Source organism: Podarcis gaigeae (assembly GCF_964106915.1).
Source record: "Podarcis gaigeae genome assembly, chromosome: 13".
Classification (NCBI taxonomy): Eukaryota; Metazoa; Chordata; class Lepidosauria; order Squamata; family Lacertidae; genus Podarcis; species Podarcis gaigeae.
In genome coordinates this window covers 1,096,775-1,109,648 of record NC_139689.1, presented here as the reverse complement: position 1 = coordinate 1,109,648, position 12,874 = coordinate 1,096,775, and the positions used below count along the sequence as shown (strand labels likewise).

The 12,874-nt window shown below is 48.2% G+C and overlaps 1 protein-coding gene and 2 long non-coding RNA genes across 4 annotated transcripts in view; 1 reads left to right on the top strand and 2 right to left on the bottom strand.

The window, feature by feature from the left end:
• LOC310829101 overlaps nucleotides 1-12,874 on the bottom strand; it is a 46,466-nt gene that overhangs the window by 15,959 nt on the left and 17,633 nt on the right. The window lies entirely within an intron of this gene.
• The window catches only part of LOC310828894 (2-acylglycerol O-acyltransferase 3-like), a 31,887-nt gene continuing 19,650 nt past the window's right edge, over nucleotides 638-12,874 (top strand). The window contains exons 1-8 of one of the 2 annotated variants that reach the window (XM_083706904.1): nucleotides 638-849; nucleotides 1,002-1,174; nucleotides 2,361-2,468; nucleotides 4,339-4,409; nucleotides 4,569-4,773; nucleotides 6,316-6,487; nucleotides 9,118-9,320; nucleotides 9,830-10,422. In XM_083706904.1, the coding sequence (XP_083563030.1) occupies nucleotides 677-849; nucleotides 1,002-1,174; nucleotides 2,361-2,468; nucleotides 4,339-4,409; nucleotides 4,569-4,773; nucleotides 6,316-6,487; nucleotides 9,118-9,320; nucleotides 9,830-9,984 (1,260 nt within the window). In that variant the 5' untranslated portion in view covers nucleotides 638-676 and the 3' untranslated portion in view covers nucleotides 9,985-10,422. Of the gene's footprint in view, nucleotides 850-1,001; nucleotides 1,175-2,360; nucleotides 2,469-4,338; nucleotides 4,410-4,568; nucleotides 4,774-6,315; nucleotides 6,488-9,117; nucleotides 9,321-9,829; nucleotides 10,423-12,874 lie in introns of those variants that run through there. The other variant, XM_083706905.1, reaches the window with a different exon arrangement.
• On the bottom strand, nucleotides 3,867-4,109 carry LOC310829137. The gene is made up of 2 exons (XR_014557183.1): nucleotides 3,953-4,109; nucleotides 3,867-3,909 (listed from the first exon to the last, which is right to left on the bottom strand). It is a non-coding gene; the product is annotated as an uncharacterized lncRNA (long non-coding RNA).

Below are 12,874 nucleotides of genomic sequence, written 5' to 3'. Positions count from 1 at the left end.
TGCACCCAACACCCCCACCCACTTCAGAAACCCTGGTGATTTCTCACCCTGTCTTTCCTCCAGGGGCACCTAAAGGCCATCAGGAGGAGCTGCGCTTGGTCCCTTTGAAAGGGAGGCAGCTGCAGCTGCGGATCCTCAGAGCACTCTTCAACTGCTCAGAGGCACTCTTTCTTCCTAGAGCTACAGTGCCACCAAAGCTGTGATTCCTGCCTTGCAAGGGGTTGGGCTGGATGACCCCTGAGGGTCCCTTCCAACTATACCGCTTTATGCTTCTACCATAAGTCCCACTGATTTTGAAATGCATCTGTTGTTTTGAAAATGGTTCTTCCCTGCTTTTTATTGCATTTTATGCTGCTCTGAGCCCAGCTTTGGCTGGGGAGGGTGGGAAATAATTAAAATTTGATGATGATGATGATCTTCTCCTAAAGTGCAGCTTCCTCCGTGGTTTGGAGAAGGGAGGCAGGCAGATGGGGCAATGGATCCTGGCAACCCAACCTTTGTCTTGTGGGCCAAGAGGGCGGGGCGGCCCTGGGATGAGGGCCAAGGCGAGGGAGCCGAGGGCCAGCAAAGCAGGTGCCAGGCAGGGCTGGGAGTCAAAAGAAACGGATCTGAAGGTCCTCTGGGCACCCCCGGTTTGGGAGCCACTGGGCTTGACCTTTTTAAGGTCAGAAATGAAATGACACACCTTGTCTCCTTTCGGAGGAGGAGAGCTCAGCCAGGTCCCCTTTGCCTCACCTGGGTGACAGCAGCATCCTTATTGCCAACTCACCTGGCTACCAAAGTGCAGGTGGCAGAGAGACAGACTTGTGCATTGCAGCCGCGGGCAAGACAACATCTTCTCCTGGACAAGTGAGCCTCTTTCCTCCTCCTCCTCCTCCTGCCCCACATGCTGCCCCCTTCCTGAGGGCACCGCTGAAGGGGAGCAGCCGGGCTTTGGGGTGCAGGTCAGAGGCCACCTGTGCTGAACACACCTGCATCTTCACGCTCTCCCTTCTGCCAAGGCAGGGGCCCCTCCTGGCTGCAGTCCTGCTGCAGATCCCCACACACAACCCCCCCCTTGTGGATTCCCCCCCCCCCAGATCTCTTCCTGCGACCCAGGGTCAGAAGATGGCTCTGCAGAAGCACCTGGAGGCTCTTAGCGTCTTCCAGTGGGTCCTCACCTTCCTCTTCTTTGGTAAGTTGGGAGCTGGGTGGGAGGGAGGGAGGGGCAGGGGGTGCTCAGGGAAGAGGGGCAGCTTGGCCTCCCCTTCTTCCTGGGGCCATGGCCCTTGGGAGGTCCTCTGGCAGGCCAGGCCCCTGTAATAGAAGGAAAACTGCCCTTATTCCCTTATGGGGGACACAAGAGCCCTTAGAGAGTCCTTTGCAGGTTCTCCATCAGTCGGAGAAAAGAACAGAGGCCAAGCAGAGAATATTGAGAAGGAAAGCAGCTAGTCTGATCTATATTGAACTGTTGCAACGGGGTGCTCCCCTCTCATGCAGGAAAGGAGGAGGAAAGGAGGAGGACCCCGAACCAAGGTGTACCCGCCTTTATATAGACATTTAAAATTGCCCGCCCTGGAGTCCAAGACCACCCCCAGATGCATCATGCCTACATTGCAGAAAGGGCGGTCTACAGCAGAAATCTGAGTGCCTTGTTTACCTCCTGTCTGGCAGGTCACCTGTTAACGCTCACTTAGTTCATACAAAGGTTCACCCTATTCATACAAAGACATACCGTTAAGACAGGATTTGTGAAGGAAAAGACAATGGGGAGGCTTTTCCATTTTCCTCCGACCTTGCAGAGAAATTGTTTGGTCAGTTTGGGGGTCAAAATGGTTTCCGGGCTGTTTTCATGTGCTGCTTCAGACATGTGGTTTATATATTTATGTACGTGTTTGCTTGGTACATTTATGAACATGTATTATATATACAAGACTTTTTTTTTTATTTCACCCCCCTCCCCCAAAAGCCAAACCCCCTGCTTTTTTCCAAAGCAGATTTGGGCCAGGTGAGTCTGGACTGGGGAGTCAGCACCGCAGGGGGTTGGGCTAGATGACCCTGGGGTGCCCCTTCCAACCTAAAATGTTCTTCTGGGTTTAGGGGGGCTTCAGATCACATCCTCCGGGGTCTCGTGAAATTGGGGTTGTGGTCCCAGGCAGGGCCTCTGAATCTCAGTGAGGGGGGAGCGCTGCTCTTGTGCTCAGTTGGGCGATATATCGATATATCATCCAAAACTGATTTGAAGTCCACATTGTGATATTGGTTTTTTAAAAAAATTAATTTATTTGGTTTTTCAAATCAGAATTTGGCAATCACATATCCAGCATCCAACATAAAAACAAGATTCCACAGAATCTCCTTCCCTCTCCCCCCCCCCCCAGGTCCCTTCTTCTCCGTTCCCCTGGTCTACCTGCTCTTCACCTCCTTCTGGCCTATCAGCGTCCTGTATTTCGCCTGGTGGATCTACGACTGGGATATGCCACAGAGAGGTGAGTTCGATTCTCCCCCACCAGGGCCGGATCGGGGTTTGATGAGGCCCTAAGCTACTGAAGGTGATGGGGCCCTTTATATGTCCAGCTGTCCTTTGTCCACAATAAATTGTCACTGTTTTTTTGAGTTGAATATATGCTATATGGTAATTGATGGACCTCATAGGTATCTCAAGCCATGCAACCAGTCCATGCAGATCGTAAGGTCAAGGGACCTCTGACCATTAGGTCCAGTCGTCACCAACTCTGGGGTTGCGGCGCTCATCTCGCTTTATTGGCCAAGGGACCCGGCGTACAGCATGACTAAGCCGCTTCTGGTGAACCAGAGCAGTGAACGGAAGCGCCGCTTACCTTCCCACTGGAGCGGTACCTATTAATCTACTTGCACTTTGATGTGCTTTTGAACTGCTAGGTAGACAGGAGCAGAGACCGAGCAACGGGAGCTCACCCTGTCACGGGGATTCGAACCACCGACCTTCTGATCGGCAAGTCCTAGGCTCTGTGGTTTAACCCCCAGCGCCACCCGCGTCCCAGATGCTGATCGTAGGTACCCTATACATAGAAATGAACAAATAAAAATACCCAATAAAAGACACAATGACAGAAGCGTTTTCTCTCTCTCTCTTGTGGGATGTAAAACACAGGAGCAGTCAATTACAACATTCCTAGAGTGTACATGTTTAGGCATGGGGAGGGATGTTTGACCAGCCAGCAGGTAAACTTCCTGGGATGTACTTCCTCCGCATGTGACCAGAGGTGGGTGTGGCCTCACCTGTGCAGGTAATGATAAAAGCACAGGGCAGACCAGCCATCTCTCTCTTGCTTCTCTTCCATTGCTCTAGTAACATCTGCTAAAGATGCCCTCTTGGCTCCCAGCCAAGAGAGGAGAAAGGGACTATCTTCTTAGAAGCTAAATGTATATTATTTTATTAAGCCTGTCTGCCTTCTGGATCTGATTGTGAACAGAATGTGAGTAAACTCTTTTTATACTTTTATGAAAGACTGTGTCGTGTCTTCTATTTTAAGAGGGAACAAAGGGGAAATTACCAGAGTAATTGCTATAGAGGTTCTAGCGAACCTGAGCACACGTTACCGTTGCGAACTTAAAAAGGGAATGTTTTACTCTGCTGATATTTTGGGAACTTGTTAGCACAAGTTGGATAAGGATATAATTAGTCAATATATCCTCTCCTGCATCCCTGAACATTCCCACATCTCTCTCTGTGTATATGGAGGGCAGAAAAATCAGCTGCATTTATTTATGTATAATTATTAAATGTTACCATAAAACACACACACAAAATCCTGTAATTGACACGAATCAAAAGACACCCCCCCAAAAAATATAACATGGAATCAGAGTGGAAGGGACCCCAAGGATCAACTCGCTTCTCATGATTGATTGATTGATTATAATTTTATTTATACCCTGCCCATCTGGCTGGGCTGCCCCAGCCACTCTGGGCGGTTTCCAACACACACACACACACACACACACACACACACACACACACCAATAATAAAACATCAAGTATTAATAGTAACAATCAGATCCTACGTAAAAAGTCACAATAATTTTAAAATAATTTATACCAAGTAAAGCAATATGCAATAATACATTAGAATCCAATAATAAACACTAAAATTTATTACTTTAATAATTTTATTAAAATTTAGTTACTTAAAATTATTACCAGCAAGTAATAATTTAATTAATTAATTAAAAGCAGAGGTCGGGTGGTCACCTGCCAGGGATTCCTCAGCTGTGATTCCTGCAATGCAGGGGGTTGGGCTGGATGACCACTGGGGGTCCCCTTCCAACCCCACAGTTCTCTGACTCCGTCCCCTCCCTGAACCCTTCCCTTCGCAGGTGGGCGCCGCTGTGACTGGATGAGGCGCTGGAGAGTCTGGGAGCTCCACCGGGATTATTTCCCCATCAAGGTATGAGGAGGGGGCTGGCAGGGTCTCTGGAACCCCCGGAGACCAGATCACGGAGAAGGAGGTGGTGGCGGCCATCAAAGGCTGCTGGCCATGGAATCTGCGCACTGACATTCGGGTGGGGGTCCAAATGCCAAATGCCTTGCCCCTCTTGCCTTGCAGCTGGTGAAGACAGCCGAGCTGCCCCCGACGCGGAACTACGTCCTGGGCTCCCACCCCCACGGGATCATCTGCGCGGGGGCCTTTTCCGTCTTCTGCACTGAGGCCACGGGCTTTTCCCACACCTTCCCTGGCCTCCGTCCCAGTCTGGCCCTCCTTGCACGGCAGTTCCGCATACCCGTCTACCGGGAGTACATGATGAGCTCAGGTGAGGCCAACAGAGAGAGGAATGGTTGGTGTGGAGAAGTGGGGTGGCCCCTCACCTAAGGACCATCTTCAAGAACCCTGCCTGGCCCATCCAATGGAGGAACCACCCCACTCTCAGGAATGCCCTCCCAGCGCCCCTGGGAACAGAATTCCTCAGCAAGAATGCCTGTTTTTCCTGCCATTCTTTGCTCCTGTGCAAAAGAAAAGGGGCATTTGTTTGTGCAAATGATGATGATGATGATAATTATTATCATTTATACCCCGCCCATCTGGCTGAGTTTTCCCAGCCACTCTGGGTGGCTTCCAACAGAAAATTAAAAACATGATAAAACACCAAACATTAAAAACTTCCCTAAACCTTCAGATGTCTCCTAAAAGTCAGATACCGTAGATTCTGGCATATAAGACGACTTTTAAACACTGGCTTTGCTGGGGGGCTTCCTCCTGGTGTGGAGTGGAGCCCACCGCCCACTGTTGCTGCCCAGCAAAGCTGCCGCGTATAAGACTGGCCATATTAAGTCAACCCCCCAAATTGGCAGCTGCCCAGTCGCCTAATACGCTGTAATCTACGCTAATTGTTTTTCTCTTTGACATCTGATGGGAGGTCGTTCCACAGAGCAGGCACTACTACTGAGAAGGCCCTATGACCTGTAGCTTCACTTCTCGTAGGGAGGGAACCGCCAGAAGGCCCTTGGCTCTGGACCTCAGTATCCAGGCTGAACAATGGGGGTGGAGAAGCTCCTTCAGGTCTACTGGGCCGAGGCCGTTTAGAAGTTTAAAGGTCAGCACCAACACTTTGCATTGTGCTCAGAAACATACTTGGAGCCAATGTAGGTCTTTCAGGCCTGGTGTTATGTGGTCTCCCAGTCACCAGTCTGGCTGCTGCATTCTGCATTAGTTGTAGTTTCCAGGTCACTTTCAATGGTAGCCCCACATAGAGCACATTGCAGTAGTCCTGGTGGGAGATAACCAAAGCATGCACCACTCTGGCCAGACAGTCCATTAGTTGTAGTTTCCAGGTTACCTTCAAAGGTAGCCCCACGTAGAGTGCATTGCAGTAGTCCAAGCGGGAGACAACCAGAGCATGCACCACTCTGGCAAGACAGTCAGCAGGCAGGGAGGGTCTCAGCCGGTGTACCACATGGAGCTGGTAGAAAGCCGTCCTGGAGACAGAACTGACCTGCGCCTCCAGGGAACAGCTGTGAGTCCACAATGACTCCCAGGCTGCGCACCTGGTCCGCTGGGGCCACAATTGTCCCATTCAGGACCAAGGAGTCCCCCACAACTGCCCTCCCTTCGCCCCCCCAAAGCAATACTTCTGTCTTGTCAGGATTCAACCTCAATCTGTTAGCCACCGTCTCTCCTCCAACCACTTCCAGACGCGCTGATCCTTTGCCAGCGACCCTTTTGCCCTTGAATAGACTCACAGAATTTCAGAGTTGGAGGAGAATCGCGAGGGTCCTCTAGTCCAACCCTCTGCAAAGCAGGGAACCCCTGGAGATGAATCACATCCACAAGCACCTTTGCTTCCTCCCACTTCCAGGGATGGTCCCAGTCAACAAAAGTTCGCTGGACTTCCTCCTGAGTGGCCCCCCCGGGCACGCGGTGGCCATCGTGGTGGGGGGCGCGTCCGAGATGCTAGACAGTGCCCCCGGAGAGCATCGTGTCTGCCTTCAAGGGAGGAAGGGCTTTGTGCGCTTGGCGCTGCAACACGGGTAGGGGCACCAAGGGGGGCAAGGGGATGTCCGGGGGGGGGCTGTTGGGCGCAGGTCAGCAATATCTCGGGCTGCGTGAGCATGGCAGTGCTTCTTGGTGGATTTTGCCCCAATGAAGCAATTGCGAGAACGGAAGGTCCCTGCCCTTCCTTGCTGTATAATTTCTCATTACATTTTTCACACATTTTCACAGTAACCTTTATAACAAATAATTCCACTGTTCCATAAGTTGGCTTCCGACCTACGCAGTGTTTTTACTCTGATCTCTTAATTTTGCTGTGAGCTTTGCTATTTCTGCCTAGTCCATGTCTTTCAAAAGCCACTCCTCCTTCGTTGGGACCTTCGCTTTTTCCCAATTAAGTTTTTCCCAATTAATGTATAACAGGCCGTGAATTCCATATGCTAAGGTCCCTGACTTCCCACAGCCTAGCCTACCTTGCAAGGTTCTTGGTTGGCTTAAGTGCTCTCCCTGACCTGACATTCCTTCTGTGAGTTATGAGCCAGAACCTGTTCTGCTGAACGTCTGTTTCGACTGTGAACAGCTGAGTGCTTTGGCATCCAGCACTCTTCTGATGTGCCACTCTGCTCCTCCCGGCTTCAGCAGACTATAACAGATAGTGTGTGTGTAGGAAACAGTTGTAAGAACGATTCAGAGTGAAATTTGCCATTTCCCAAGCTTCTGCCCAGAAGCGTTGTGGTAAGCCTGAGTCAAAAAGCACCGCTTCCACCACTTCCTGGAGCGTTCTGTTCCGCCTTTCTGCCACCCCGTTTTCCTGTGGTGAGTGCAGAACCGTCAACCTGTGACGTATCCCTTTCTGGCGAAAGTAATTCTGCAACGCAGTCCCAGGGAACTCCCCACCGTGGTCTGATTGGAAACTGGAAACCCTCAGTGAGAACTGGTGTTCCACTGCAGTGACCCACTCCCTCAGCATGGTGGCAGCTTCACCCTTGTCCTTCAGAGGTATCACCCAGCTGTTTCTGGAGTAATCATCTCTCAAGGTTAAAACATATTTAGCGCCGCCCAGACTTGGCAACGAGCATAGGGCCACAAATATCTGCATGAACCAACTCAAAAGGTTTCTTGGTTACCCTGTCAGACCTAGGATAACTGCACATTTTTACCTTTGCCTTCTTGCATGCTCTGCAATCCAGGAACTTGGCACATGACTTCATTTTGCACCCCTCAATGCACCCTGGTATTTTTTTCACATATCCCCAATTGCAGTGGGACATCCTCCTGTGCCACAAATGATGACACATCTAGTGAGTGGGAACATTTGCACACTGTGCCTTTGCTGACCCAGTGTTACCCTTACTTGCTTGAGATGTTTCCAGAACAAATAGCCTGTTCTGACATTCAACATTGACCAACTGGTTCCCACCCCTGGAACTGGAGCATACATTATTTTCAAAGCAAACCTTAAACCCATCTCTAACTAGAGAAGACACAGAGCATAGACAGCATTTCATCCCTAGGACCACAAATGCTTCCAGTACAGCCTGCAAAAAAGGAACAAAAACAGAGCCAACAGTTGTCAGCTGTCTCTTGGATCCATCAGCAAGCCTGACTGTTTTTCCTTTGGAAACAGCTCTGCAGTTCCGCATTTGGCCACCAGATGGCATCAGATGATGACAGGCTCCACTGTCGATCACCCAGCGCTGTACATTGCTCTGGTCGCTGTCCTTCACCGTTCCCATGGAAACCGCCAAATGATGTGACGTTGCATCTCTGTCAGTTCCCCTGGGACCTTTCCTTACGTTCCCACCCAGGCCGTTCCCCTAATCTGGTTGCCCAGCGCAACGGCCTTGGAGGCATTCTGTGCAGCTTCCTTGGGACATTGTTTACGCAGTTGGGTCTCCGAGCCACAATAATGTCTCATAGCAAAAGCCTTTACGGTGTCCTCTTTCACTGCCCCCCCACTCTTGGAAGCAGGACTGCCTGGGCCAGCGTGCCCCCCCTGCCGATGTTCCTCCTCATCACATAGGCGACCCAAGACAAACTGCAATGTTAGGTCGGCAGGGGGCATGGCTTCTAGAGTTAGGCACAAATTGTCATAACTCTTGTCTAGTGAGCTCAGAAGAATGTAAACTTTCAAATCTTCTGGAAAATTCACGTTTAACTGTCTCAGTCGGTTAAACACAGCCACCAATTTAGTCACATGTTCTCTGATGCTGTCTCCCGGATGTAGCCTCAGCTCAAACAAACTTCTGGCGACATTGATTTTGGCTCCTGCTTTGGTTCTGTAATGGACCCTCTCAAGAGCCTGCCAAATCGCCTGGGTGGCTGACTCTTCCGATGCGTTGCTCTGCTTCTACTGGCTTCAGCAGAGTATCCCAGATAGCGTGTGTGAGTGTAGAAATCTGATGCATGCAGAGAAACCCTTGTACGCAGCTCCTTCTAATCTAAGAAGCGATTTATTGTACAGCAGCAAAATAAATCAACGACCCGGGAGAGCACGGTGACATGCTGTCTCTCCCTCTCTCAAAACAGAAAGTAAATCAGCTCACATAACAAAGCGTAAAACCCCGTATTTGAACACCCCCCTAGTGATAGGACTTAACTTCCCACGCTATTAACCCTATAAGCTCTGGGTCTCCTCACACCTTCTTCCTTCTCTTCCTCCTCGCAGGGCTGACCTGGTGCCTGTTTACACCTTCGGGGAGAATGACATTTTCCGACAGATCCGCTTCCCCGAGGGCAGCTTCGCTCGCCGCTTCCAGCTCGGTTTCAAGCAGCTGACCCGCTTGGCCCCTTGCCTCTTCAGCGGGAGGGGCCTCTTCTCCAGCCACTCTTGGGGGCTCCTGCCCATGGCTGCCCCCCTCACGGTGGTGGGTAAGGACCCAGCAGGCTCCCCATCCCTTCCTTAGTTTTCTCCCTGCACCCCAAAATCCAAACTCACCAACCTGCTTGCAAAGAGCCAGAAACTCTTCAGCATCGTACAAAGCGGCAGGTTGTGGTGCTTTCGCACCCTCCTAGAACTGAATCAGAGACCTGTGGAGTTGAAAGGGAACCCCAAGGGTCATCGAGCCCAACCCCTCCGCAGGAATCAAATGAGCAGGCTCGTTTTATGGGGCTTGCTATGGAGGAGCGGAGATTGCACGTGCACGCGCACACACACACACACACACACACACTTCCTTCTCCTCATCCTTGGAGGTTTCTAAGCAAAGGTTGGTTGGCCACTAATCACGAATTCCTGCATTGGAGAGGGTTGGGCTGGATGACCTCCATTCCTGCACTTAAGCCACCCCTGAAATGCAAGGCCAGGGTGCAAAGCTGCTGGGGGCGAGGGGCAGAGCAGACCCCCCCCCAACCGTCCATGCTTCTTCTCCCTCTTGTAGTGGCGAAGCCTATCCCGGTCCCGCTCCGTCCGCGCCCCACTGAGGACGAGGTGAACAGCTTCCACGCTCTCTATGTCGAAGCCCTGAAGGAGCTCTTTGATGCCCATAAAGAATCCTGCGGCCTCCCGGCCTCTCAGCAGCTCCTCGTCACCTAGAGGGACCCAGACTTGACCGAAGCAGCAGCAGGGGACACAAGGTTGTGGTTGGGGGGAGACACGCGGGTGTCTTTGTTCCCCCATCCATGTCTGTACACACCATTCCCAATCATCAATCAATCAATCAATCAATCAATCAATCAATCAATCAATCTACTTAACTGGCATGCAGAGAGTCCACAAAAGTATATGTCAAGGCATAAAACTGGAGTCTGCTTATAAAATGATATTCTAAGGCAATAAGGTTAAACAGTGTCTTTATAGTGACGTAGTTTCATAGCATCTCTCAAATTCTGCTACCTTTATACTTTTGCCTAAGGCTGTTCCGTAGAAAGGAAACCCCGGAGAAGTCAGAGCAATTTGACCTTTTCCTTTCTGCGCAGGGTTTAGATATTCGCCGTGAGAAAGGTGCAGGGTAATAAAGCACGTGGAACCCTGGTTTCCACCTGCCTTTGTGCCACAACTAAAACAAAGCCTTTCCGGGTGTGGAGTTTGCAGGAATATTCCTTGCAGGGTCACGGGTGGCGTGAGGTCAAGTCTTGCAAGGGAAAAAGCTCTGCGTTGGTGGGGACGTAAATATGGGTGGGCAACAGGGTGAGGGGTGTGCCAGGAGCCGAAAGGACATGGTGAAGCCAGTCTGTGGTTCATTTTACCCATCCGTGCACGACGTGTGCACTCTGTGCATGCCCCGAAGCAATCACCTTCCGAGCTTGCACCTTAATAATAACAATAAGAATAAATTTTATTTATACCCCACCCTCCCCAGCCAGAGCCGGGCTCAGGGCGGCTAACACCAGTAAAATTACAGTAAAAACATAACAGGGTGGGGGAAACCAATTTAAAACACAGGTTAAAATGCAGTTTCATTTTAACTCCATAGCCCAAAAACGTGGTTTTGTTGGTTTTTTTAAAAATAATTTTTATTCATTTTTCAAACACATAATAAAAGCAAACAAAACACAAGACAAGAACATACAAAACATTTAAACATGTATAATTTCTTATATTCATAGACCTTCTTTCCTCCGACTTCCCCATACCTCCCTTTCGCTGCATCCTGGGCCTGGTGCTATTCAATATTTTTGTAAATGATTTGGATGATGGAATAGAGGGTGTGCTAATCAAATTTGCAAAGGACGGCAAACCGGGAGGGGTTGCTAATACACCAGAGGCTTTTTAATTTTTTTATTTCATTTTTTTGGGAAGCCACCCAGAGTGGCTGGGGAAACACAGCCAGATGGACTGGGTACAAATATATTATTATTATTATTATTATTATTATTATTATTATTATTATCAGTGCTTTGTAGGATTTGATAGTCTTTACAGGTCTTTTAAATTTCTAATCTATCTATCTATCTAACAGCTTCAGGTTGAGAACATGTCTATGATTGGTTGCATTACTTTCAGGTTAATGAAATGTTTAAAAAAGACATTAAAGAAAGCGGTTATGCAGAAAAAGACTCAAAGTTTCAAATAGATATAATAAATAATGACTGTAAAGTTTTGTCAAAAATGTGTAAGATATTGCTGGAATGGCATATGAAAGATGAAGAAGTTAAATTGGTAATGATACAATGGGCCAGAGATTTCAGTTATAATATACAGTTTGATGACTGGGAAAAACTATGGAAGGAAAGCTTAAGATTTACCGCTTGTACGGCACTTAAGGAAAATGTTATGAAAATGTTTTATAGATGGTACATCACACCGGTAAAATTAGCAAAAATGTATAAGACGTGTAATAAGTTGGAAATGTAAAGGAAAAGAAGGAACATTTTATCATATGTGGTGGTGGGACTGTAAGAAAGTGAAGGGTTTCTGGGAGATGATATATAACGAAATGAAAAAGATGTTAAAATATACATTTGTAAAGAAACCAGAGGCCTTTCTTTTAGGAATTACAGGAAAGGAAATAAGAAGAAAAGATCGTAAACTTTTCCAATACGCAGTCACAGCAGTGAGAATTCTACTGGCCCAGAAATGGAAACAAGAGGAAATACCGACGACAGAAGAATGGAGAATGAAATTGACAGACTATGCAGAACTGGATAAACTAACTGGGGAAATTAGATATCTTTGAGACCAAAAGTTCATCGAGGACTGGGGAAAATTTGTTGAATATCTGAAAAGTATATGTGATGTCCAAACAACGCTAGCGGGGTTTCAAGAAGGACTGTGAAAGTTGAGATATATTGTTAAAAAGAAATAGATAGTGGGAGGGAAGACTAATGGCAATAAAAACAGAAGAAATGCATAATTGAGAGGGAAAAATGGATGATTGTCAGAGAAGCTGAAGGAAGTCCAAGCAGATTTGTGAAAATTTTAGGAAGATTTTATAATTGTATTAAAAAATAATAAAATTTTTAATTATTTTTCTCATATATATATATATATATATATATATATATATAAAAGAACAGTTTCAGGTTAAGAATGGACCTCTGGAACGAATTAAGTACTTAACCTGAGGTACCACTGAATACCTGAAGGAGCGTCTCCACCCCCATTGTCCAGCTCCGAGGGCCTTCTGGCGGTTCCCTCATTGCCAGAAGCCAAGTTTCAGGGAACCAGGCAGAGGGCCTTCTCGGTAGTGGCACCCGCCCTGTGGAACGCCCTACTAACAGATGTCAAAGAGAAGAACAACTACCAGACTTTTAGAAGACATCTGAAGGCAGCCCTGTTTAGGGAAGCTTTAAATGTTTAATAGGTTAATGTATTTTAGTGTTCTGTTGGAAGTCTCCCAGAGTGGCTGGGGAAACCCAGGCAGATGGGCGGGGTAAAAATAAATTATTATTATTATTATTATTATTATTATTATTATTATTATTATTATTATTATTTACCTCCACCCTTTCCTCTCTAGGGAAAAACAAGGGCGCCCTGTGTC